The sequence below is a fragment of the Tamandua tetradactyla genome, chromosome 2, assembly GCF_023851605.1.
Source record: "Tamandua tetradactyla isolate mTamTet1 chromosome 2, mTamTet1.pri, whole genome shotgun sequence".
Taxonomy (NCBI): domain Eukaryota; kingdom Metazoa; phylum Chordata; class Mammalia; order Pilosa; family Myrmecophagidae; genus Tamandua; species Tamandua tetradactyla.
The window spans coordinates 143839850-143866554 of record NC_135328.1 but is presented as its reverse complement, the minus strand read 5'-3'; the positions used below and the strand labels follow the sequence as shown (position 1 = coordinate 143866554).

Genomic DNA, 26705 nt, shown 5'->3' with positions numbered 1-26705 from the left:
TCTGTGCATTTATTACAACTTCCCTAAACATTTTGTAGAAATAGAGTAAAAACAAATATGATTTTCAAAACTATTGAAAGCCTATTGTGTACGAAGTACTGTGCATAACGCTAAAGGGCTCACATTGGTAAACGTTTTCAATAAAGACCAGAGTTAATATTTTAAGATTTGTGGGCCACATAGTCTGAGTCACAGCTAGTTTGGCATCGTCGTGTGAAAATAGCCATAGACAATGAAAACAAAAGAGAATGGCTGTGTTCCAGTAAAATTTATTTGCCAAAACAGGCGGCTAGCTGTCCTTTGCTGACTCCTGTTATATGGATATAAAAGTGAAAAAATGGTCCCTGACTAAATGAGGGTCATAAAACAAGCACACTAATGTCTCAGCCCTCAGGGCCCTTCCTTCCCTTTCCCTTATCTCTTGTGCTCACTCTCAGACCCCCGCCTTCTCACGGGAGAAGTTCTACCCACTTTGAAGTCAAAGGAAACTTGGTTCTCAGAACTGATGGTGGCATTTCCTCATGTTGGTCAGTTCACAAGGCATCTGGTCAGGATTAGTTGGTAGACTGCACAAATCAGGGGGCCTGAGTTCAGACCGTTCTGGGGGTGTGACCTACCGATGACCGTATAACCTCTCTGCGCCCGGCTTCCGCCTCTTCAAAAATGTTCATTAAAATAACCGCCACAGGGAGGGGGGAGGGGAATTGTTTGTTTCTAAATATACCTGCCATATCTCCAGTGAGATCATGCAGCGGAAAGGACTTTGCGTGTTATAAGATGCTACACATGTCAATCTTGTCCTTTCATATGGCAATAGATTATTCCATAATATAATTATACCATGATTTATCAAGCAGTTCCCTATTGATGGATGCTGGCCTTGTTGAGATCTTTAAAGCTGTTTTACTGCCGGTATTTCTTTAAACATCTCAAGTTTTTTGTTTTTTTTTTAAGTGTTAGTTATTTCATAATCAAGGAAAAACAGCTTCGCCCCTAGTATGGAACCATAGCCAGCACATTCTTTTAATCAAAGCTCATTTCTGATTATTAAAGATAAATACAAGAGAAGCGCTTATTTTACAAAAAGAATTCACAATGAGGTGTCTTTGAATAGCAGAATTTGAAAAATAATTTGATTTATCATTAAGCTTACTGGACTCTATTTATTTTGTAAATTAGAGGTTGATTTATCAGGAAAATGTGTTTTCTACCTATGTTCTGTTTTAAAAACAATCAACTCACATGACCAGAACTGAATACTTTCTTTTATTTCAGTTGCCATTCAGTGTATGATTTATGAAATGATGTTTGACCCAGCTTAAAATTATGTCTTTTAAAAGAGCTTTACACACATTTACATATTTATGTATTTATTTATACCACAATTCAAAAAGGACTTAAATTACCAGTAATTAATTTAAGTTATTAATAATTAATAATACAGGTGCTTATTTTCTTTAACAGTTTATATTGTGAAATTAATATATACTTAATACAGAAAATTTGCAAACTCCTGAAATGCATAAAAAAAAGCGACCTAAATTCCCACAGCAAATCAATAAATACCTTCTTATTAGCTTAAAATGTACTTGTTATTTCCATCACCATACATTATCATTTGATAAAAGACAAAGGAAAAATAATATTTTTTCTTCATTGTTTTTTTTTTGCTCAAATCGTCTATTCAAAGGTAAAAGACTGAGTACTTTCTATAGAATATTTCCCATCTCACCTTCCCAAACAGCCCATAAAACTCCTACTCACACCATTGAACTGAATTTTGAACCGAAGATAAAAAAGTTCTTCTTTTTGCTCCTACAATTTGCTCTACACATGGAGGGTTTGTTTGCATTTGGGTGATTTTAATTTTTTAAATAGCCTTCCAACATGTCAGACACTGTGCAAGAGAACTTTAGCTGGCCTTTGGAGTGGCCGTGTCTGCCACCAACATTATTTTTGATAGCCTTCTTTCTTTAGACCTGTAGCCTCCCCCTGCTTGCAGATTACATTGAGCCTTTTCCCCTTCTTACCCGCGTGGCCTACATTCCAGGAGATCAAGCCTGGCACATGGCAATGAATGTAGGTTTTATTTAGAAACATGACCACTTGTCTGCTCAGTGTCATGTTATCGGGCAGAGCCTACCAACATTTGTCCAGAGTGAGCATTTTCGTCCTTCTACACACCGGCAAGGGGGAAACCTCATCCCCACACGAGTCTCAGCTCTTCACCCTACTGAGCCTCAGTTTTGCTAACGGAAGCTTCATGGTGGTGGCGAAGGATCAGTGTGCCCTGAAGATGGCAGAGGACGGCTGTGCAGATGCAGAGCTCCCAGACTGTGACTGCGATGTCACCAGGCAGGCATCTTCTTGGGTTTCTTCCGTCGTGCGTAGCTTTTGTGTTACGTGGGGTAGACAGGATAGTTGCTGGAAGGTTTAATCCATGCTTGTTTTGTGCCAGCGTGAAGTGGAGATGCTTGGTGTGAGGAGATTGTTGGCCGTCAACTCCTAAGAGCTGTTTGTTGATTTGTTTGCTTGTCCACCCTACTGGGCGGGCAACGTGGACTTTATTATAGCGTGGTATACCAGTTGTCCCCAGACTGTATGTGTCATGCAAGGGGTATGGCTACAGCAGAGAGGCTGAGACACAGGAAGGAGATTTTGAAAAATATCCAGTTATTCCATCATCTGCTATTTAAAAGACAGGCCGCTGATGAAACTAAAATTCAGCCTTAGCCAGTTCATGACTTTGGAGCTGAAAGCTTGCCGTTTCTTCAGTAAAATTGTACTTACATTTTCAGGGGCCTGAAAGATTTCTTCTTTCTCGGTGGGTGGGAAAGTTGTTTTTCTTTGTGGTGGCCAGTAAATTCTGATCACTGATTAGTTATCCAGCTTTTAAAACACTTGCAAAATGTGCAATTTTATGCTTAAAATAATAATTTAGTGCATTGTGCAAATATTTATTTTGTGATTTCTTGTCATTTAGAATAATAATATAGCAGGAATTTTAATTTTTAATTTTTGATAAGCCTTTTTTATTGCTGCATCATCCCCCAAATAAATTCCTACAGATGAATACGATTTACTAATGTTACCTTTGGTTCTATTATATTTAGAATTTGAATTTTCTGAATGGAGCTACTAAATTAGTTGAAGAAAAGTAGTGAACATCATCTATCTATCTACCTTTATATATATATAGATATAGATATATAGATATGTATATAACATATATTCAGACAGCTAGACTTAATAGTAGAACCTTCTCCAGGAAGGTCAGTTGCCTACACATTAGACTCTGAAAGGTCTTATAAGCGGCAGGAACGTGGATTTGTCAGGCTTGCTAAACTTACCTAGACATGTGACATCTATAGCATCTATTATGAATTATAATCTTAAGATGCTACCAAAAGGAATGCAGCTCAAACTTCTTACAATGGAAAATGAGTAAAAATATTGTGACACTTTAATCCAAAGATTTCTGTTAAAGAAATAATGGAAAAAACAGGGAGCATTTGAATTTTTCTTAAGAAGACTAAGTCCTATCCTGCAAATACCTAGGTTTTAATAACCTCAAGAAAAACATATGGGGGCTCTACCACCCACTTCCCCCAGATCACATCTGCTCCCTCAGCAGACACACAATGCACTTTACTATTCATGGTAATGTTTTTTTAAAAAATGGGTAAGGAAAACCACTTCAGTATTCACCTCCATTGACATTACTGAATTTACACATTAGTTTGAAAGAGGAACTTGTTCTTAATACACTATATGAACAAGCATTTCCATGTCACGATGCCCTTGACATACTGCACACTAGCTGCTCCAACTATTGGAACGTGTTCAGTATTATACAAGATTACTGATACTGAATCCTACTGAATTTGTTTGGTTGGGATGGACAATATCTGTTGAAACAGTATTTACTTGCATCTTTTTGTGCTTTGGATTTTTGAACCAAGAAAATGAATGAGTTTTAGTATCTCCCAAACAGACCACTTGCAATTGTTGGACCTCGAGGAAAACCTTATGTATACATGCAATATAAAATCATTTAAAAAAATAAAGTAAATAAAAACATTGTACTTAGAATACTAATTATTGGTCTACAGTAGGCATTTAAATAATGCTGCACTGTGTACAAAGCCCTGAGCTTAGTCTGACAGGGGAAGGAAAAACTCAAATGTGGAAGTCCCCAGTCCTTGCTTTCTGAAGATATCACCGTGGAGGAGATCCACTTGTGCAGGAATAATGCTAGACAGTTAGGAAAGGGTGAGGTGAGAGCAAGCAGGATGAGTGAGGAACTATTTCAGCTGTTGGTCCAACTAAGACCCTCATGGCATATTTTGTTGCTATAAAATCCCATCACCACAGTATAGCCAGCTTTCAAATACTACCTGATCTGAAGGCAGAAAGCTAGTCATGTGGACAAAGTAGCGAGAAGCCATCCTTACATGGCAAAGGCAAGACAATGAACCCTACTTCAGCCTGGTTCCAGTGGGTTCATTGATTGCAGGCTGTCCTTTCAGTCTAGGCCAAAGAGCAGGGCAAGCATGCCGTGTTAAATTCCATGCCTGCTCCATGGTTGTTGATAGAATGTTCTCTTCTGGCTTTGCACCCAGTAGCCCCTCTAAAACTATCATCCATTGACTGATAGCCAAGTGAACTTTGTCTCCTATATAAGAGAAATGTGAGTGGGCTGGATAAGAAAAGTTCTTGGAAATGTTTTTCAAGGCCAATGCCTTGAAATACCCTGGAGACAGGGTTCAATTTATACATATAAGCTTTTTAGGGAAGTCTTATCTTGAATGGAATTATGAATCATGGCAAACATACCACAACATCATGTTTTTATATTGTGGAATATGAACATAATTTTCAGTAACATAATTTTTAATGTTTTATGCACCTAAGTGCTTTACGGGCTGAAAATGTTATTCATATATAGGTATTATTATTAATAGCAATAAATAAAATATAAATAGTATTTTATTAATAACTGACCATGGAGAAAACCATTTTAAAAGCATTTGTATGATAAAAAGGAGATGTTTTTCTAAAGTCATATGGCTAGAATTTCATTTGAGAGAGGAACTTTGATTTATTGAAACTGTAATAGAAATAGTGATATCAGTAATTAACAAGTAAATAAATCAAAATGTTCAAAATACACTGTGTATGGGATATTTTCTTCAGACCGATGACTGTTGACTAGGAGCGTATTAGAATCCTCTGGAGGAGGGGATGTGAGAAGTGGTGGGAAGGCATCTAGTAGTTGGCTTGTGTGGCTGGAAAGCATTCCTAGGTGGTTCTGTAACGACTCTAGTTGGAGAATCACTTCCTTAATAACTGAAAATAATTGAATTGAGAAGTACTTGATGCCTCTTAGTGTAAATTGTCAGTCTTTGAGAACATTCTATTGCAGATGTCCCTGCCTTTATATCACATCCATAGAGTTTTAAAAGTTATGTTGCTCTTGACATTTTTTTCAAGCAGACACTGATTCAGTTGGGCCAAGTTGACACCCTAGGAGACTGAAGTATTTTGCTTATCTGCTGTTCACCTTTATTATGAGCAGTGCCAATTATATGACCGTATATCCTGAACTAGAAGGCAGGATTCATTGTCCAACAGCAGAATTTATTTTAAATAGATGTATCAGAAATAATTAACCATATGCTTATGGCCGTTCTTTTCTGAACAATCTATGCACAATGGGCTATTTTCAGCCTTCCATAGGGACTCAATATTACATTTTTGCTGCTATTACGTAATTATACTAGAGTTAAGAAATACTACTTCCCTGCCTCCCAAACTCAGGCTACACAGCCTGCCCAACAGTAAAAACTCCTTTGCAAAACTAATTTATCTATTCCTGCTCCTGGCCCCTTGGTCACTACCTGTTTTGCCTCCTTGTTCTGTCAACCATATTCGCCTTTTAATTTCTCTGCTCCTTTTCCTTCTGTCTTTGGTTTCTTCCTCATGGGAAAAGAAAAACCTAAGAACCTAAAAACATTGCAAGGTTGTTCCAAATATTAAACTACATTAAACGAACAAGCACCCACAAAGCCAACTTTTCCTTAAAGCCAGATCATCCCTGTCCTTCCATGCCATATTTACTTACCTTTCCTGCCAACTTTCTTAAAGTAGTGAACTGCCTTCTTTGCCATAAATGTGTTTCTTAATCCAGTCCACTCTGTTTTCCATTCCTATGGCCCTTGTTGAGCTAGTCACTGTCAACAGTGCCCTTCAAACTGCTGGATCGTGGTTTCTCTGCTACTCTGCTCTGCATTGGAGTGCTAAGCAGTGGTTCCCAGACTTGAGTATGTATAAGAATTATCCAGTATGCTTGGGAAAAAATGAAGTTCCCTGGTGTTAGACCCAGAGGTTCTGATGCAGTAGGATCAGTTTGGGATCTAGGAATCTGTATTTATATGAGTTCAACTAGGTGAGTCTAATGCAGGTGGGCCTTCAGCTCACACCTTGACCAATATTTCCTTCTTGATGCTCTTTTCCTGCCTTTAGTTCTGTGCTACACTTTCCTGGTTCTTCTGCTTCCTTTCTACTCTTAGTGTGCCTGAGCTGCTATCACAAATAACCACACAGTGGGTTGGCATAAACAGTGGGAATTTATTGGTTCATAGTTTTGGGGTTAGGAGAAGTCTAAAATCAAAATATCAGTAAGACCTGTTTTTTCTCCAAAGGCCCTAGTTCCTTGCCTTTCCTGTCACATGGGAATGCCTCTCCTCTCTCCCTGAGCTTTGGGTTTCCACAACTTCTGGTTTTTGACTTCTCCCTGTGGCTTTCTCTTTATCAGGCCACCAATTATTTGGATTAAGACCTACCCTCATTTGGTTGGGCCACATCTTAATTTAAAATACCATCTTCAAGAGGGCCTGTTTACAATGGTTTCATACCCACAGGGACAGGGATTAAGATTAAGAACATGTCCAAATTGGGTTACATAATTCAACCTGCCACATTTCTGATTATTTTTAGTTTTGTCTGTGGCTCCTCCTTTTTTTTTTTTTTTTTTTTACCAGCTTTCAAAAATTCATTCTCCTTAGTCCACACTTCTCAGGATGAACTCATCCACTCAGGGGGCTTCAATTCTACAGCAGCAATATCTCAACCTTTGCTAAAAACTCCTTCCTCCCTTCCAGGCCTTAGAACGGCATTTCCAATTGCCTACTGCACGTTTCTACCTGGTCTCTCAGACTCATCATAGCTCACACTTAAATGTGTTGCTAATCCTAAGAGCTTGCTCTTCCTCCTTCCGTATTCTAACGCAGCATCATGCATCCAGCCACCTAACATGAAACCTCATCGTTTAACTCCCATCTGTCTCATGCCATGCCAATTCATGAATTTAGGGTCTGGTACTCACCTCTATTCCCACCATTTCCCAAATGTCGGCTTTTGATGTCAACTACTTCAACTGTTCCATTTTGCTTTCTGAATGGGCCCCACAAAATCTCCACTTTAACCTTACATACTCAAAATCAGAACCTCTACTAAACACATTTTGGCAATGTTTCTGTTTACCTTTAAAATGGCATACAAACTCATTATCATGTCACTAGAGGATCTTTGTAATCTTATTCCTGCCTAAGCATCAGTCTTATCTCACACTGCTTCTCTATCTCTGCTTGTCTTCCCATCCTCATTGCACCCAATCTCACTAGAACCCTCATACTTTTTTTGCTTTCAAAAACACTGCTTATCGGGTGGACAATAGTGGCTCAGTGGCAGAGTTCTCGCCTGCCATGCCAGAGACCCAGGTTTGATTCCTGGAGCCTGCCCATACCAACAACAACAAAAAAATCACTGCTTATTTTCTTTTTGTTTCCTAGACTTAAAATTTGGCTTATATCCATCTCTCAAGCCAGAGCTCAAATGTCGTCTCCTCATTTCACCTCTTTCATTAAAGTCTAAGGTCCTCAAGGCAGGCATGGTGCCTTAGACTTTGCTGTATTTCTGTTACTTAGTACAGTGTGTTCCTAGGACAATAAACAAATGTCTGTAGAATCAGAAAAGAGGAGAACAAGTGGGGAGTGAATGAATGAAGTGAATATGGCTGAATGTGGCCAGGCAGAACTGATCACTTCTTTAGTGTTAAACAGAAACTTGGGTCAATTTTTTTATTTAGTTCTCACCATACTGCATTATATTTCATTGTTTATGAGACCAGATTTCCAATCACATTGTACCTTTCTTGAGCAATTGAATCAAGTCTTATTTATCTTTGTCTTCCTGACATCTTACACATAGGTATTCACACATGATTGTCAGATACATGACAGTCATAGGAAATGGGATTTTCCTGCTTCCTGGAAAGAATGGGAAAGTGTTTTAGAAAGCATTCTATTTAGTGAGTACTGTACTAAACGAGGCTATGTGGGTGGGAGGCTGATGAGTTATAGACCTCATATCTTCCCTGTCACTTACAATCTCGCAGGTGCTCAGTGAAAACTCAGAGAGCTTAAGCACATGTGATAAGTCACTACTAGGTTTTCTTAAATGTGTTTTCTTCTTATAATGAGCTTTTGCCACAAGGGTACTGAATTAAACCCTGCCCAGGCTGAAGTTATGTTTGAGTGCTATCAGAACTGTAGATATGTGGGTATGTTTAGTGACAGTCAGTTGTTAGAGTTGACATTTTTATATCTCAGGTACTCCTCATAAGAGGTAAAAGTTAGGTTATTTGTGGAAATAATGATTTTTTGTGTGTGATAAACCCGCGTTTCTGACATTTGGTATCTCATTATAGCTTTCTGTGGAGTATAATAAGAGCTAATATTCATTGACTGTTTCAAGCACTCTACATGCATGACTCGATTCACTTAGGTCTCTTGAGGATTTTTACTTTCTCTCCATTTTATAGGTGAGGAAGCAGAGGCACAGGGGAGCTATGTGACCTACCCAAAGTCACACAGCCTATAAATGGCTGTACAAGTATGGACCAGCGCAGTTTGCATTCAGACCTTGTGGGCACGAAGGTAACGGGAGTGGAGCCCTTCACTGAGACTGGATGTTTTCCCTCCTTTGCCCACAGGGTGAAGAAGCTGAAGGAGACCCTGGTTGCTGTCCAGCAGCTCGATAAGAATATGAGCAGTCTGAGGAGCTGGCTCGCGCACATCGAGGCAGAGCTGGCCAAACCCATTGTCTATGATTCCTGTGACTCAGCAGAAATACAGAGAAAACTGAACGAGCAGCAGGTAAAACATAATAAAAACACTGGAAGAAGAGTCCGCAGGCCTCAGAAAGGCCTGTTCTCCTGGCTAGGATTGAGGGGTGGGTGTGAGAAGGTCAGGCGGGGGATAGGCGGGATTGGGGAGGAAGGGGCTGCCTTAGCTAAGTATGTGCTGGGAGCAAGTAGGTTCTGGGTCACCGCAGAGAAGTTGACCCTTAAGAAGCCACTTGTGCCATCATAAAGTTAGTGTCCTTGTCCCACCAAGAAGCTGTTCTAGAACGGCAGGTGTGATTGAGCTTCACTAAGGTAACCAAAACAGTGCTGACATTTTTGTTTGTTTCTTTGTGCTTCACGGACCTACTACCGTGAACTTAGAAAGAAGTCCTTAGATTGGCTTTGAAAATTAAGGCCATAATACTCAAGTTGCTTAACTTAAAAATCATGAACTTTTATGAGATGGAAATAGCACCTACTTTTAAAATCCCATGAAAGAAATAGCTTAGATACTTATCTTTATTTTATAGACTATTTAAACCAATGAGAAGAGACATTAAAATACAGTTGTTAGATGTTTTCATCCTGTTTTTGGCATTTAAATTAGCACTTCCTTAAAAAAAACTGTTGGAACATTTAAAAAATTTTTTGTAAGATTTGTTTTACTAGAAAAACCTCTGACCAACTATCTGATACTTGAAATTCTGATCATTGAACTGTGTGGGTCATTTTTGGCATCCAGCTCTCCCAGTTAATATTGATGTCTACCATGATAAGAGGATATTGTGTAGCAAATGTCAGAAAATCAAAAGAGTAAAGCAGATACCTGGTGAAATAGCGGCAAATTGATCATTTGCATGTACAGCTGCCTAATCACTGCTAAAACCCCACCATAAGTACAGTAAGGGCAGGAAAAGATAAAAAGCCACGATGACAAAGAGAGCAGTGGGAAAGATGTCAGAGATGATAGACATCCACATAAGACTGGAAGGTAGACTTTGAATGGATGAGAACGGATGCTTTAGCAAAATTAAGGGTGCAGAAAGCTGATTCAGGTGCAGAATGCCAAGCAGGCTCGGGAATGGGAGATATCAGGCTGAGCTGACAGGTTGTCTATAGGGCAGCAGAATGGAAGATTACTTGAAAATCTAAATAAAGAGAGGTTAGCCCCTCAGATCTCCTTCCAAGCCCAAATAGCCAAAGGACGTTATTTCATGCAATCCCATAGAAAGCCAGAGGATTACTCTCTGGAGAAGGCAAACCAGAAGACTTTGTCTTTGGATACAGGACACAGCAAAGCTGGAGCCACTATACTGAAAATGAAGAGATTAAGTGAAACACTCTACCAAATGGTTTGACTCCCGCCCCACTTCCCCTGGTGGTTTCTGTAAAATTGCTAGCCAGGCTTGTACCCTCAGGCAGGAGATTAGAGGGGTCTCCTTTGGAGAAACTGACCAGTCCAGAGAAAAGACCTTCAGCCTGTAATATTTGAGGGGTTCCCAACAAAAGGCTCAGCCCCAGCCCAGCCCCCCACAGCCCCATGGTTGATATGCCTTGGAATGCCAATACAGGTGATATTCTTCAATATGAACAGATAGGCAAAGATCACCAGACATCTAGAGAAAGCTTCTACCATGAAAGAAAAAAAAAATTTTTAAGTTGAAAAGAAATCAGAAATCCAAGGAAGCGTATTGTAGGGAGAGGAAAAAAACTTTTTTAAAAAATTCAAAAATAAGAGAAGATTGTGCATTCATAAAAAAAAAAATAGAGTGCTATTTTTAAGAAAGGAACTTGTAAATTGAGAATCTCTCCTACAAAGTAAAACAAAAAGGTAAAGATCTGAAAAATAAGGGGGAAATATAATAAAAGTATAATGCAGGAGGCCTGAAATCCAACTCAGGTATTCAATAAAATCCGAAAAAAGAAAGGTTAAAGAAAATGAAGTAGAGAAAATTGACAAAGCAGTTACATAATTAAAAAAAAAAAAATCCCAAACTGAAAAACAAACACTTCTGGGGTACAAATGCCCAGGAAAATTTAAAACAAGCAAAACCATTCCAAAGTCCTACATTATGAAATCTTAGAATGCAGTAATAAAGAGATCTGTAAAGTTGCCAGCGTGAAAAAAATGCAACTTCTGGAAAACAGTGCTTGAAGCAAGAAGACAGTGGCACAATGCCTTCCAAACTCTGCGAGAAAGTTATTTATAATTTAGAATTTTATATTCTGCCTTTGAGTGCATGAAACATTTACCTCCTTTGCCTCCATTCTCAGGAAGCTCTGTTGCATACAGCAAAGCAAGACACAGGCAAGATAATACCCAACCGAGCAGAAAAAAAAGGGAATGCCCAGGATGATGGTAAAGGAGAGCCTCAGATGACAATTATACTGTAGTACAGAGCTCAAGTACTCTGGGTGGGGCGTCTCCAAGGCAAACAGTTAAACTATGCTACTCCAATGGACTTAGCTATACAGGAAGAAGTTTATTAGTTCCAGAGTAAGAGTAGAAGCAAACAATATTGATTTTATTATTAAATACATATCATTTATTAAATATTAAAATTAATATTAAAAAGAGAAAGAATTATGAATCCCAGAAAGACCAAAAGTTTCATTAGAAAATATATAATGATGGTATATTAGGTTGTCAGGCTAGGTTGCTCTATCTATAAACTGTGCTATAATGTTAACTGGAGCCTGGTGAACCACATGGAAGGAATGAATCCTTTACTACTGTAGTAAGCGTTGATAATATTTAAAGTTGAAAAATCAAGAAATAGAAGTATAAACATTTTTCTTAGAAACATAGACATAACATCAGAATAAAAGAACTATAAGAGATGGAAATGGTTGCTTCTAGGAAGAGGAAATCGAGAGTGGAAATGATTGCTTTCATTGGGAAACTTGTAGTATTTTTTTTTCCTTTAAGCTTTTTATTTTGAAATAATTTCAGACTTATAGGTGAAAGTAAGGGCTGCCTGGGTTCAAATCCTGACCTCAGCACTTGAGTATCTTGATCAAAAGAATGAACCATTTTAACACTCAGACTCTTTATTTTTAGACTGCGGATGCTCATAGAACATTCTTCCCAGTTTGGTTTGTGAAAGTTAATCTTACAGACTTCATTGCACAGACTGCATGTAGACTTGAGATGACTTTAGAAAAGATTTTGCCTTATTTCTCTGTGTTATTAGAAGACGAAGAATAAATTCAGGGACTCTATGTCCTTTTAGGTAAAGCTGAGACTAACATGAACTTATAAATGTCCATAAAAATTCTCACCATCAGGGTGGCTATTTCATATATTGACTTCAACAAGTGCTCCTGAGCGTTGGGAAAAAATATATCAAGACGCTGTTTCTTAAAATTATGTTCAGGAGCCTAACTCTTCTTATGACTGTTTATCCTTTTCTTGGCACTTTAAGAGCTCATAACTATCTTGTCTTGTCTTTACTTTTATCTTTGAGCAGGTACGAGTTCAACCCTTTTAATATTTTATTCTATATTTTTAGATTAGCAGTCCCTGTGATATACTCTTTCACATAAATGAAAGCGTTTATCTGAGAAATTTAAAAGGGTAGCTTACTGAGATAAAAATTTATTTGATAGTGTTTGTCCTCTAGTGTCTAATTTGTAAAATCTCAAAAAATAATCACAGGTACAGTTATTATGTTCAATAATCAACTAGTATATCAATGGAAAATTTTGAAACATGGTGTCCAGGAGAAAAATAATAATAGGATCAAATCAAGAATATAAATCCCAGCTATCTGTAAACTTGAGGAATTATCATTAGAACAAGAGAGAAGCTGGGCAAATTCAAGAACTATGCCAAGAAAAGAAATACACGCTAAGGACGGTGCTAGTTATGTATGTACAAATGAATGGAATTGACTAGACTCATTTTTAATGAACAACTTCTTGGAATGAATTAAAACAGTAAAATACTTAATGGATTTATATTCTATGGAGTTAATATGAAGATGTCACATTTTAGGACTCTGGGGAAATCCAATGCCTTCTACCTATTCATAAACTTTCTCTTTCTGCCCTACATTTAAAATTGCTCACCAGGGAAGCTGGTGATATGAGGACACCATGGTTGATATAGAACCTAGAGAACTTAAGCCATGAAATTTGAAGCTCATAAAATTCTCTTCCTCACAGATACACATGTGCACAAGTACGTATTTATGACAACATAGAATCCTCCTCCTATGAAGCATATTTGTACCTCCTAGAACTCCTAGAAATAACTATTACTCTTCTCATGAAGCAAATACTCAGGATGTTCTCTCTCTCCCTAGACTAGGGTGATAAACCTGCAGCATTCAACTTTCCTTTGCTCCACTGACTGAGATGTATTCTTTCCCCCTGCAACCTGATGCAACCACAGCATCCTTCTCAACGTAATATGCCAGGGAACCAGTACCAAGCAATTGCCATTAGCATAGGAGTTTAAATCTGCTTGCCATCCCTGGTTTAAACCATTTTAACATTCTCAGATATCAGGTTTGTAAAACAATCTTAGTTTGCTGAGCTGCAATCACAAATACCACACATGGATTGGCTTAGAAAATTTGTTGGCTCACATTTATCAGAAGCTAGAAGTCCCAAATCAAGAGATCAGCATGACTTGCTTTCTCCCTGAAGACTGTAGCCTTCTGGTACTGTCTTTCAGCAATTCTTAGGTTTCCTTGGCTTGAAACCTTCCTTCCCATATCATGGCAACGACCTCTCCCTTCTTGCTTATGTACTTCTGGATCCTCTTTGTAAGGCCTCCAGTAATCCAGATTAAGACCACTCTCCTTCAGTTGGGCCACACTTCAATTAAAACTGATGTCTTCAGGAGGTCTAATTGACAATGGATTCAAACCCATAGGGATGTGAATTAAGATGAAGAAATGTGGTTATTGGGGTACATAACTCAACACAAAGCCAATAACCAAGTAGAAGCAACAATTTAGAATGGAGGCTGTCATTTGGTATGTGAGCCTTATGACCAGAGTGTAAAGAGCAGCAAGTGAGCAGCCTCTGGAAACTGTAAAGTGTGACAGCAACACCATCAACCACCACACAACTCCTTCAGTTGAATAAATTGAACCCAATAGTGAAGGAACCCTGTAAACCTGGGACACCCAGGTTGCTCAGAGTTCCAAGAGGACGTACAAAGGCCCTAAGTTGACTATCCACTACGCACTCGTTGGTGGACAGGATCACTGGAGTTTATTTACAAATATCTTTTCTTTTCCTGGTCTCCATTCCCACCAGGCACCTTCATCATCTCTGCCACACCCTTTCCCCCTAAAATAAACACGTACTGTGATTCCTAGAAATGATAGCTGTTGATATTGGTGTACATTATTCCAAGTTTCATTTATTTTTATGTCTTCCAAATCATCTCGTAATGCCCAACTAAATTGAGATTCTTAATGTACCTTTGCAATGAAAACAAAAACTTGGTGTTCTTGAAAAATTTATATTGCCATATATATAAATTGAGCTTTCTAAAGTAAAACAAGATTTGTATAAAGGTAAGATGAAGAAATTGTGTCCAAGATTTATTTGCACCACAAATTCAGGTAGAGAATTTTTATCAGCTTTTTTAAAAACTATTATGGAAAATTTTAAATATTTGTAATTAATTATACAAGTAACTCCTGAATATTAATCACGTAGCCTCAGTGATTAGCAGCTGCATTTAGGGCCAGTTTTGCCCTATCTATACTTCACAAACTCCCCACCATTCTACATTATTTTGAAGAAAATCTCAGACATCATTTATAAACAATTCATTTCATATCTCTAAAAGGTAAGGACTTTCTAAAAAGCATTATCACAATGCTGTTAACACACCTAAAAGGTGTGTTATTCAATTCAATTCAATAATCGAATTCATTTTTTAAATTATCATGAAAGATTTCTTGACTTTGGATTCAAACTCCAAATTGCTGCTACAGTTAAAGATAAATAAATAAAGGCTCCTTTCTCTATAGACTTGTAAAGATAGCATTTGTGTATTTTCTTGTGTGGGATGTCTGTCTTCTCTGCATTCCAGGAAAGAAAACTATACCCAGTGGGTATACGTGGGATGCATTTTTTTTTTACTTTTTCATGCAAATTAATATTTCACCAAAAATATCACATAACAACATTTCAAAACTACAGATCTCCTTTCTGTCACCATATGTACAATAGTATATACGCAATGTCATTGGAACTAAAAAGTATGTGTTTGCCCCAAACAACTATATAGACAATTGCAAGGTTATTTTCCGATATAAGCTTGTTAAGACATAATTAACTTCAGAGTATTAAGAGCCATTAAGATGATTGACTCTAATAAGTGCTAATTTCTAAAATCAATTAAATAATTTATAATAGAATAAATGTGTGTAGGTACTTTAGTTATAAACAAAATTGGCTTAGCACAACTGGCACTGAAGATAGATTTCTAATTTTGATTTCAAAGAAAGTGAGATGTAACTAAATACTTACAGGCGCAAAATTCCATTGTGTTTCCTAAATGTGCCCCACTTTGGTAAAAGACTGGCTAGATAGTAAAACCTGCTCTTTTAGCTATAGCATAATTAACTGTTTCAAACAGGATTGCAGCCCTTTGAAGTTCAAATCCCAGTTCTTAAGCCTTAGCTCTTAGCAGGTGTCCATGTTTTTCTTTTATTAAGTGAGTGTTTGATTGATTGAGTGGAATGGAAGTGATTATCTGTGAAGTAGAGATTGGGACAAGATTAATTTTTCAGTAATTAAACGTGTTACGCCATAATTTAGTCTGTTTCACTGGTTCAGTGTATATTTTGCATAATTCACATTGCTGAAATATCCCTTGCTTTATTTTCTCATTCTTTTGGGCTTGTTGAGTTTCATAAGCAAGGTTCAAAAAACCTCCAGCATTCAAAGAAATGAAGTATTTTCCAAGGTTTATCCTAACGATTTATCAGTCAACAAATAGTGTCACATTTTGTCTTATCTATATACATGTTATTTTTTAAACGTAGATTTCAACAAAATAATTATTTTATTGTGGTAGGGTGGATTTAACCATTTTTTTTTACTTCCCTTTTATCCTCTGGTCCCTTCTAACTTCTAATCTCCTTTTTGTCTCTATAAAATTGTTTATACTAGATACTCTATATAAGCGGGATCATATAATATTTGCCCTTTTGTGCCTGATTTATATCACTCAACACCATGGGTTTTTTTTTTAAATCGCTTTGGTAACATATACACAACACGAAATTACCCATTCTGAGCACTTTCATGTATATATGTACAATTCAGCATATTAAATACATTCACTATATTGTGCTACCATCACCACCATCCATGACCAAAACACGTTCATCACCCCAAGTGAAACTCTAGTCCCATTGAGCAATAACTCCCAATTCCCCCTTCCCTGCCCCACCTATGGTAACATGGGCTCTGCTTTCTGTCTATGAATTTGTACAGTCTACATATTTCATATAAGTGGAATCATATAATACCTACCCCTTTGTGTCTGACTTATTTCATTCCACATGATGTCTTCAGGTTTCATCCATGACGTCGCATGTATCAGAACTCCATTCTTTTTTCCAGCTGAATAATATTCCACGGACCAGGTAGACCCCACTTTGTTTATCCATCCACCCATAGAGGGACACTTGGGTTGCTTCCACCTTTTGACTGTTGTGAAAAATGCTGCTAGGAACCCTAGCAGATAGTCTGTCCCAGTCCTTGCTTGAATAAAGCATGTGGCATTCCCCACAGGAGCTTCAGAGGGACATCGAGAAGCACAGCACGGGCGTCGCCTCCGTCCTCAACCTGTGCGAGGTCCTGCTACATGACTGCGACGCGTGTTCCACCGACGCCGAGTGCGACTCCATCCAGCAGGCCACACGGAACCTGGACCGGCGCTGGAGGAACATCTGTGCCATGTCCATGGAGAGGAGGCTCAAGTGAGCTGGGCATCTGGGCGGGGAAGACAGGAAACCATACCCAGAGCACTCACCGTTCACTATCTCCCTTTGCTTGAAATATCCAAAAATAACCTTTTTTCTAAAACTTGATGTAGCCTACGTTCAGTTAGGGAAAAAAATGTAAGTAAAGGCTATATGTAAATATAACAGGCTAGGGTGTTCTCCAGCCTAACAGTTTAAATACCATTCATAAAAATAAGCAAGGGGGTGCAAGGGTAGCTCAGTGGTAGAATTCTTGCCTGCCATGCAGGAGACCTGGGTTCGATTCCTGGTCCATGCACTTCCCAAAAAACCAAACAAACAAGCAAAACAAACGAACAAAAATTCAACAACTGGTGCCATAGTAATGGGGTACTTGCATGGAAAAAGAATGAAGTGTAATCCTTGCAATACAGCATACAAAATAATAATAATAATAAGCAGCAAGATGCCCTTACTCTGCAGCTAATCATGGAGGAGAAAAGCACTAAATAATATTGAGACACATGAAAAGATTGGAATATAGACTATAAACTTTACATCAATGTTAAATTTCTGGAACTCAATAAAGCTACTTACTTAAGGTTGTTACATAAGTGAATAGCCATGTTCTTAGGAAATGTACATGAAAATGTTAGGTGTTCAAAGATCATGATCTACAACCTACTCTCAAATGTTTAGAAAATAAATAAATAGAAAGATATATATAGAGAGAAGAATAAACAAAATGTAACAAAGTGTCAAAAGTTGGTGGGTCTGGGTATCTGACTGGGAGGAATGTTAGAGTTTACTGTGTAAGGTTTGAGTTATTTTTCCACTGTCCTGTAAGTTTGAAGTTATTTCAGAAGTTTAAAAATTTGTTTTTAAAAATATGTCCTTGCCAAACAAGTAATCAACTAAGTATAATATTACAGAATTGGGGGCTGTGGAAATGTAGCATTCTTTTATGAAAAGTGAAATAATAAAGAAAAGAGAAACATTATCCTTAAGCCCTTTGAAGTTTAAGGTAGTAAAAAATGGGGAGGTATTAGAAAATTATTAAAATGACTTGTGACACACATTGTGTTTCCTGGTAAACTTTGAAGGCTTAACATGTGTCTTGCTATGAGAGGTGAATTTTTATTAGGATGTTAGATGTTGAACTTGGATTTTCAAACCTCAGTTTTATTTTTTGGAACATTGGCATGAGTGCAAGCTGCAAACATGTTGTATTTCTGAATTTTCTTACACATAGCCAGTACAATTTGCATTATGTGCATATAATATTCGATTTGACTAATTCCAAATCCAGAGCTATGGGCTACAGAACATATTTGTTTTTGTTTTTTTGGTGTTTTTTTTTTTTAAACAGCTGTTTTACTTTAGCTCAAACAGTTGTCTCTTTTTACACTCTGGTCAAATTTGGCTCAAAGCACAGTTATTGTTTGGCACAACAGTTGCTAGCTTTGGGCACTCTTAATCCTGTGTCAGGAATCAGACTGGTTTTTGGAGCAAACAGTCTCAAACAATCATATTCTGTTCTTTCATTTTCTCCCTCAGAATTGAAGAGACATGGCGATTATGGCAGAAGTTTCTGGATGACTATTCTCGTTTTGAAGACTGGCTAAAGATTTCAGAAAGGACAGCTGCCTTCCCCAGTTCTTCTGGGGTGCTCTACACAGTTGCCAAAGAAGAGCTAAAGAAATTTGAGGTGATTTATAATTCCATGTATTCTGCTATTAAAGTAGCCAGGTGGTAGTTGGTGTTTCAAGTCATAAACTATTAACCTGACACATTATTTATTCAAACGGCTGGGTAGTGATCTCGTAGCCATCTTTGTTATTGCTTCATAAATAGGCAAAGAAGTGGGGAAAGGAGGTTTTATCTGAATTTAAGATTACCACAAATCACAAATAAAGTATTAATGATGAGAGATTCTATTAGAAAACAAGACATGTGATTCCACCCCCTAAAAAAAAAGTTTTGGCATTAGTTTTATTTTCAGGATTCTTCATGATCAACCATCATTTCTAAGATTAAAATGCCATATTTTCTGATATTATAAAAATCTGTTAGTCCAGATGTATTTTCTCCATTTATTTTACCTAGTTGTGGCATAGATGTTTATTTTTAAAATAATGGATAAAATAGTGTTGGCTGCAAAATTGAGCAAAACGTTTTAATTAAAAACCCATTTCTAATTATAAGACAAAGAGCCCTGCCATTTATGAATTACCAAGGCTTTTCAATTACATAAAAACAGAAATAGCAATAGTGTAATTACATTCATAAAGAAATGAATCACTTGATAATTGATTCCAGTTCCTGAACTGTGTGCTCAATCTTGAATCCACTCTGTCACTGCAATAGATGAAACTTGGGCTTCTCAGCTGTCTCTCATTTTCACAGAGGACCTGAGGCACCCAAAGGTTGATAATGTCTAATTTGAAGTTTTTCTCCTTCACTTCCCTCTGACAGTCAGATAGTTACTCATATATTTTGACATTTATATGTCAAACCTTTCTGAGGCATGTATCTTACAAAAATCATGCTTTTTTTTAATAAAAAAAACCTTTTATATATACAAACCTTTCCAAGGCATGTATCTTAAAAAAATCAGTCTCATAGCTAACTCTGCCTTAAGCTTTCGAGATGTTTAAAAGTAAGAGTAGGGCGGTGTGATAGTGGCTTAGCAGACAGAGTTTTTGCCTGCCATGCTGGAGACCCAGGTTCGATTCCCAGTGCCTGCCCATGCAAAAAAAAAAAAGTAAGAATAAAAATTCCAACCCAAACAAGCTAGCGTTTTCCTTGTGGCATGCGTTAAGTCAGCATTTACTGAGGTCTATTACGGGAGATATGAAGTTTGTTTTTCGTTCTTGTGGGGTTTAAAATCTAAGAGTCATAAAATGGGCAGCCAAGTGAAGCCATGAAAATGTTCATAAGTTTATATGAGTGTTCTGTGAAGTAAGTAATAGTTATTCTGATGTCTAATATAGACGGATTTATATACAGCTATACCACTAAATCCTAGGAGGAACACAAAAACCTGTAAAAATGGTCTTCCCATAGAAGAAGGCTGCAATGAACTGCTCAGTAGATTTCAGGTCATCCCAATGTGAGCCAGTATTACTGAGTGTGCTACTTTACTGCGTCTTATTACTCTCAGCTTCACGAAGGTTAAAGCCTTTTGTAATTGACTCATACTGCAAAGCTGATTAAGTAAGATCCCTCTGGATGCTATTTTAGACTCCCCGATTGTATAACAAAAGCCAGCTACATAGTTAACCTCTATAATGAATAATTTCATCACGACCGAGTCTTGAAGGTAATTTTCTTAAGAGACAGAAATAAGTCACAGAAACAAAATTTTGCTTGAGGACAGTCTTTAGCCCATTCAGTTGCATGAATAGCTGGCTGGGTGGTTCCGGGGGTGCCGTGCTGCCGCTTGTGGGGTACTGCACCATCCACCCACAGAGCAGGCACATGCTCCCTGATTTCTAGTAATGGCAAAAGCTGAATGCTCTTTACACCTGTCTCTGCTGGGGGAAATAACTTGAGAACCTTTATAGACTAGAAAACCGGCTTGACTTTGAAGGCTCTTAGAGTGATCCTAGCTTTCAAAGGAAAACCATTTAAGAAGTAAGAAGGTGAGAACATATAAGCAACACAAACAGGCAATAAAGCTGAACTTTGGGGCTTAGATGAGTACCGTGTAATTCATCAATTGTAAAATTGTCTAATGTCAGGATACAAATCATACACATCAAAAAAAAGCTTCATTTTTATTTTGGCAAATGCTTCTTATACGCAGGCTTTGCTAGAGGACAGAGTATTTTACCTTCAGAAACTATGGCCAGGGTTGTAGGGTGGTGTCAGAAGTGATGGGGTGTGCTCAGAGCAGGTGACCTGAGGAATGGCTCTTCTGTTTACAACACACCCAACAGGAATCTGGGCTCACTGTGACAAGGGACACAAGAATTATGTGAGCTTCCTATGAACAAATGCCCTACACATGGAAACAACAACAAAGTGAATAGACATTATCAGGTGGTACACCAGCTCAACCCCATTTTATAGAAGCTGTGGAAAAGTTTGGGAACAACAGAAAAGAAATAGAGCAGGGTTCCATCTCTTGAACGTAAGGTTACTAGTATTTATATATTTCTTTTTTTCAGGTGCATGGTCCGGGAATCGAACCTGGGTCTCCCGCATGGAAGGCGGGTGTTCTAACCACTGAACTACCCATGCACCCTAGGATACTAGATTTTTACTTACTTGCTTTTATTTTTCTCTTAAAAGTTAGCTGTGTTTAGAGGGCCTTCTGCAAAAGAGAGTTTCCATTTTTTTCTCAGTGGTAACCAAAATTGAAGTCATTTCTGGATGTTTAGGAAATTACATGTGTTACAAAGTAAAAAACACTTTTATCGTGGATTTTCTTTTTTCACTGTTGACATCAGAAATATTGAGCCTTCCAAACACAGTTTGGCTCACATTTATATTATTGTAGTATGTTTATCCTGGGGAAAATTTGTTTCCAAGGTGTTAATTATTTCAAAAACCATTTTATGTGTATATCTAGCTAACATCTCACCATTTTCTTGCCTATTTTCATTCTATCTTCTCCCCTTCTTTAAGCCACAATAGTTAAATTTCTTTGCTTTAACCGGGGGAAGTATGCCCTCATTGGAAACTGCGCTTTCTGCTCTTTCCGTTCTCCCTGGCACTGCAATATGGAAACCAGGAGCCATGGCCCAGGGCCTTCCCTCATCACCCTGTCTGCTCCTCTGTGGTCTCAGGCCTTCCAACGGCAGGTCCACGAGAGCCTCACCCAGCTAGAACTCATCAACAAGCAGTACCGCCGTTTGGCCAGGGAGAACCGCACAGACTCCGCTGGGAGCCTCAGGCAGATGGTTCACGAAGGCAACCAGAGATGGGACAACCTGCAAAAGCGTGTCGCCTCCATCTTGCGCAGACTCAAGGTTCTTTTTTATTCCTCACCTGTACCCTAGAGGCTCAGAAAGCACAGTTGGGCCATGTAACACAATATTGTGACACCGTTTTTGATGATTTTGCAAGATTGGGATGGTAGTGCCAGCCAGAGACAAAGATGGCAGGGTGCTTGTTTGTGGCTGGTTGAGAAGATGACTTTCCAGAATGCTGGCATTGCCTCGCCATCTCACTCCATTCATGGGAAGTTTTTTTTTACTTTTATTATTTTCTTTTCACACCTAGCATTTTATTGGTCAGCGTGAGGAATTTGAGACTGCGCGGGACAGCATTCTGGTCTGGCTAACAGAGATGGATCTGCAGCTCACCAATATTGAACACTTTTCTGAGTGTGATGTTCAAGCTAAAATAAAACAACTCAAGGTAATAGGTTTGTGATATTTTTGGATTATTAGTGCCGTGAAAGTCTGAAAAAGAAAGTGTTTGTAAAGCCTTTAGTGAAGGACATGGTGAAGAACTCTTTAGAAGAGTTAGTTCTTGGTTGCCAAAAAAAAAAACCAAAACTCAGACGTGTATTAAAAATAAAATGCAGAGCACTGCTCAGAGATAGCCACCATTAACATATATACTTTTAATTATCAGCTTGATTACCAGGATGTTAGGAACCTTCTTTTTATGATTTTGTTTTCACCTTTTTGATTCATTCCTAACGACTTAGACATCGTTGCTTCTGACGTTGGCATTTCATTCCAGAAAAATTTTCTTAGGTGCCAAGTTAACATTTAGACCCATTATATAGTTTTCACCACATAAATTAAACACAATGGCTATTTCAAAATTTAAATAGAAGAAAGATATATTTTAAGAGAAAAGTGTTTAATTACTTGAATATTTTTTTAATTTATTTTATTTATTAAACATACCAACATACAAGCACAAACATTCTTACCATATGATCATTCCATTCTACATATATAATCAGTAATTCACAGTATCATCACAGTTGCATATTCATTATCATGATCATTTCTTGGAACATTTGCATCTATTCAGAAAAAGAAATAAAATGAAAACAGAAGATAATTTGTACATACCATACCCCTTACCCCTCCCTTTCATTGATTACTAGCATTTCAAACTAAATTTATTTTAACATTTGTTCCCCCTATTATTTATTTTTATTCCATATGTTCTATTCATCTGTTAAAATATGAATTGATTTCAACGGCATTGTACTGATTGCCATTACTTTTTTTTTGGATGCGTGGTCCGGGAATCAAACCCAGGTATCCTGCATGAAAGGTGGGGCATTCTAACCGCTGAACTACCCATGCACCCTTGATTATCATCGCTTTATATCAGGGGATAATCAGTGCTATGAAACTTCATGATACATTTGAATGTTTTTCCCTGTGATTTTCTACCCATACTATATAAGGTGATAAATCATATTAGCCAAAGATTCCCTTCTGCTCCTGGAATTCTCACGTTTCCTTTTCTGGTTTTACTTTAGAGAGTCTCTGTGTCTCTTGGCATGTCACTGCATGTGGTAAATGGAACTATCCCCAACAGCTTTTCTAATGTACTTAGAAATCTCCACCTTATAATTACTATATATCAATGTGACCAATAAAAGATTGCATGAAATTGGTACTCCATAGGCCTTTCAGCAAGAAATTTCACTGAACCACAATAAGATTGAGCAGATAATTGCCCAAGGAGAGCAGCTGATAGAGAAGAGCGAGCCCTTGGATGCTGCAGTCATCGAAGAGGAGCTGGACGAGCTCCGACGGTACTGCCAGGAGGTCTTTGGTCGCGTGGAAAGATACCACAAGAAACTGATTCGCCTGCCGGTATGTGACATTTGCTTTTTCATTATCATTGACTCTAAAGTGAACTGATCGTGTGGGATTACTTAGCAATGTATATAGTGGGTAAGAGCCCAAAGTCAGGAGTCAACGTGACTGAGTTCACGTCCTAGCTCTGACATATGCGGGCTTTGTAACCTTGGGCAAGGCACTTCACCTCCCTTACCTCAGTTTCCTCAACTGTAAGACAGATTGAATAACAGTACCTACCTCGTAGGAAGGACAACTTTGAGCATCAAATGAGTTAATACATGTTAAGATCTTAGAAGAGTATTGGTATATATCTTCTAAGAAAAATAAGGAGACGGATTGAGGCGATAGAAATGAGCAATGTAAATAGTCATTGGACGAGATTAAGTTTAGGAGAATTTTTTCTCCTTCCTTTTCCCTATTTGCTGCCACAATCCCCTTGAATGGGATCGTTAGAAGATCTGGAAGCTTTTGTGAGAACTATGTGTTGCATCTGTGATTTAAGGTAAAAAGGACAAGCTAAGGTTTTATTAGCAACTTCCTTTTGTTCCTGTTATCTGCCGTGTGCACCTGTTGCGTAGCAGGCACGGAGTCAGGTTGCTATTTGAATTTCCCAGGCTGCTCAAGCAAATGGCATACGATGGGTCGGCTTAAACAGTGGAATTTATTAGCTCACAGTTGAAGCTGGGAAAAGTCAAAATCCAGCAGTGCTTTCTTTCCCAAAACTGGCATTCTGGGGCTGGCTGCTGGAGGTCCCTGGTCCTGGGCTCTGTCACACGGCACTGCACATGGGGGCCTCTCCTGGCCTCTCCCTTCTTTTCCAGCTTCCTTTAACTTTTGGTTTCTGGCTGCTCCTTCTGTGGCTTTCTCTCTCTCTCTCTGTCTGCATTTTCTTCTGCTTATAAAGGGCTCCAGTAATAAGATTAAAACCCATCCTGATTGGGCTGGGCCCCACCTTAACTGATGTGACCTCCTCAAAAGATGCTGCTTACAATGGGTTCACACCCACAGGGTTGGATTAAGTTAAGAACGTGTTTCTCTAGGTACATGTAACTCCAGACCACCACAGTTGCGTTTATTTATGTGGTCTCACTTAATCTTATATCAGCTTTAAATTTTAAGTTTATTCCCATTTTACTAATGATAAAACCATGACTTTTGTCATGTAAGCAGAAATACTTTTTAGAAAGGGAGCAGATAAATGAAATGTGTTGTATCCATATGATGGAACACCATTCACCTGTACAAAGGAATGAAGTTCTGACACATGTGACCCACCTGGATATTGAGTGAAATAAACCGGGCACAAAAGAACAAATCCTGTATGATCTTGCTTGTATGAAATAATAGAATATGCAAATCCATAGAGGCAGAAAGTGGATCAGCGGAAACCAGGTCTGGAGAGCGGGTGCAGGATAATGGAGAGTTATTCCTTCTTGGGTACAGTCTCTGTTTGGGATGCTGAAAAAACTTAGGTAATGGATGGTGGTGATGTAGCATGATATTGTGAATATAATGAATACCTCTGAACTGTACATTGAAAATGGTTAAAATGGCAAATTTTGCATATCACCTGTTACCACAATAAAAGTGGATAGATGATAGATATGGAGAAGCAGACTGATCAGAAGATGATTCTTCATTCATTTGTTAGAATTAGAATGTGTCCCAGGAAAGCTTGGACACCGAGACCTGGCGAGAGCTAGAGCCCAGAGTGGTGAGGGGCATGCTGAGCACTGAGCTGACATGCTTGGCCGTATTCCCTTCCAGCTCGCAGACGATGACCAGGATCTTTCTGACCGTGAGCTGGAGCTGGACGACCCCGCGGCCCTCTCAGCCCTCCACTGGCCGGACCCCTCTGCTGGCAGCGCGCTCTCCCCACTGCCCTCCTCCAACCCCTCCCTCTCCCTGGCTCCACCCCTCCGGAGCGAGCGGTCAGGGCGGGACACTCCCGCCAGTGTGGACTCCATCCCCCTGGAATGGGATCACGACTATGACCTCAGCCGTGACCTGGAGACCGCTGTGTCCAGAGCCCTGCCCTCCGAGGATGAGGAGGGCGAGGAAGGCAAAGGCTTCTATCTCCGTGGAGCTGTCAGCTTATCAGGTAGGGAAGCACTCTGCCTGCATGCCCATGTGAAAGAAAATAACAAGAGATGAATATTGTGTTGGAAACGGATAGGTGATCCCAAATCATCTTCTTCCTTTCCCATCAGAGGGTAACATACGCAAGGGGAAATCTAGGTTTTATGTGAGTGTCAAATACATAAATTGGCACATCCCTTGATGTATCCAACTATGCAACAAGAACTTTTCTGAGTACCAGGGATACACAATCCCTTGTCTTGTCAAAGAGCTTACACACTGGAGTGGAACACAGACGCATGAATGCGAAATGGCTGTGTGACTGGTGCAAGGATAGGAGGTACGTGTGGTGGAACAGAAATGCAATCCATGGCAGCTAACCCAGAGCTTAGAGGAAAGGCTTCAGGGAAGAAACTCATGAGCTGAGAGCCCAAGGATGGGTAGGAGGGGTAAGTTAGATGCAAAAAATTCCCAAAGAAGAAAGGAGAGGAGCGTGCATCCCAGCTTTATGAAAAGCCACGGGGAGAAAGCACGTGAAGATTGGGAGGCCTGGGTGGGAGAAACACGGTCCTGGACAGGCGGTCAGGAGCCTGATCATCAAGCAGCCAGTTGTCCTGGGAAGGAGCTGGCTTTATGCTGAAGGCAGTGTGGGGGGTGCAGTGCCTTCGGGAGGAAGCTGCTGCAGTCGGGCATGCATTTTCAAAGAACCTGTCC

General features: G+C 38.8%; 1 protein-coding gene and 2 non-coding genes across 17 annotated transcripts in view; 2 read left to right on the top strand and 1 right to left on the bottom strand.

Moving 5' to 3' along the window:
- SYNE1 (spectrin repeat containing nuclear envelope protein 1) overlaps positions 1-26705 on the top strand; it is a 536476-nt gene that overhangs the window by 482929 nt on the left and 26842 nt on the right. For 14 of the 15 annotated variants that reach the window (XM_077149294.1, XM_077149293.1, XM_077149295.1 and 11 more), the window contains 7 exons: positions 9056-9218; positions 16958-17145; positions 18685-18835; positions 21921-22103; positions 22357-22494; positions 23733-23924; positions 25680-26013. In XM_077149294.1, coding sequence (XP_077005409.1) covers positions 9056-9218; positions 16958-17145; positions 18685-18835; positions 21921-22103; positions 22357-22494; positions 23733-23924; positions 25680-26013 — 1349 coding nt within the window. Of the gene's footprint in view, positions 1-1621; positions 2360-9053; positions 9219-16957; positions 17146-18684; positions 18836-21920; positions 22104-22356; positions 22495-23732; positions 23925-25679; positions 26014-26705 lie in introns of those variants that run through there. The other variant, XM_077149304.1, reaches the window with a different exon arrangement.
- Positions 21008-21138, top strand: LOC143675391 (small nucleolar RNA SNORA11). The gene has a single exon (XR_013171616.1). It is a non-coding gene; the product is annotated as a small nucleolar RNA SNORA11 (small nucleolar RNA).
- TRNAG-UCC (transfer RNA glycine (anticodon UCC)) lies at positions 21301-21372 on the bottom strand. Its single transcript has one exon. It is a non-coding gene; the product is annotated as a tRNA-Gly (tRNA).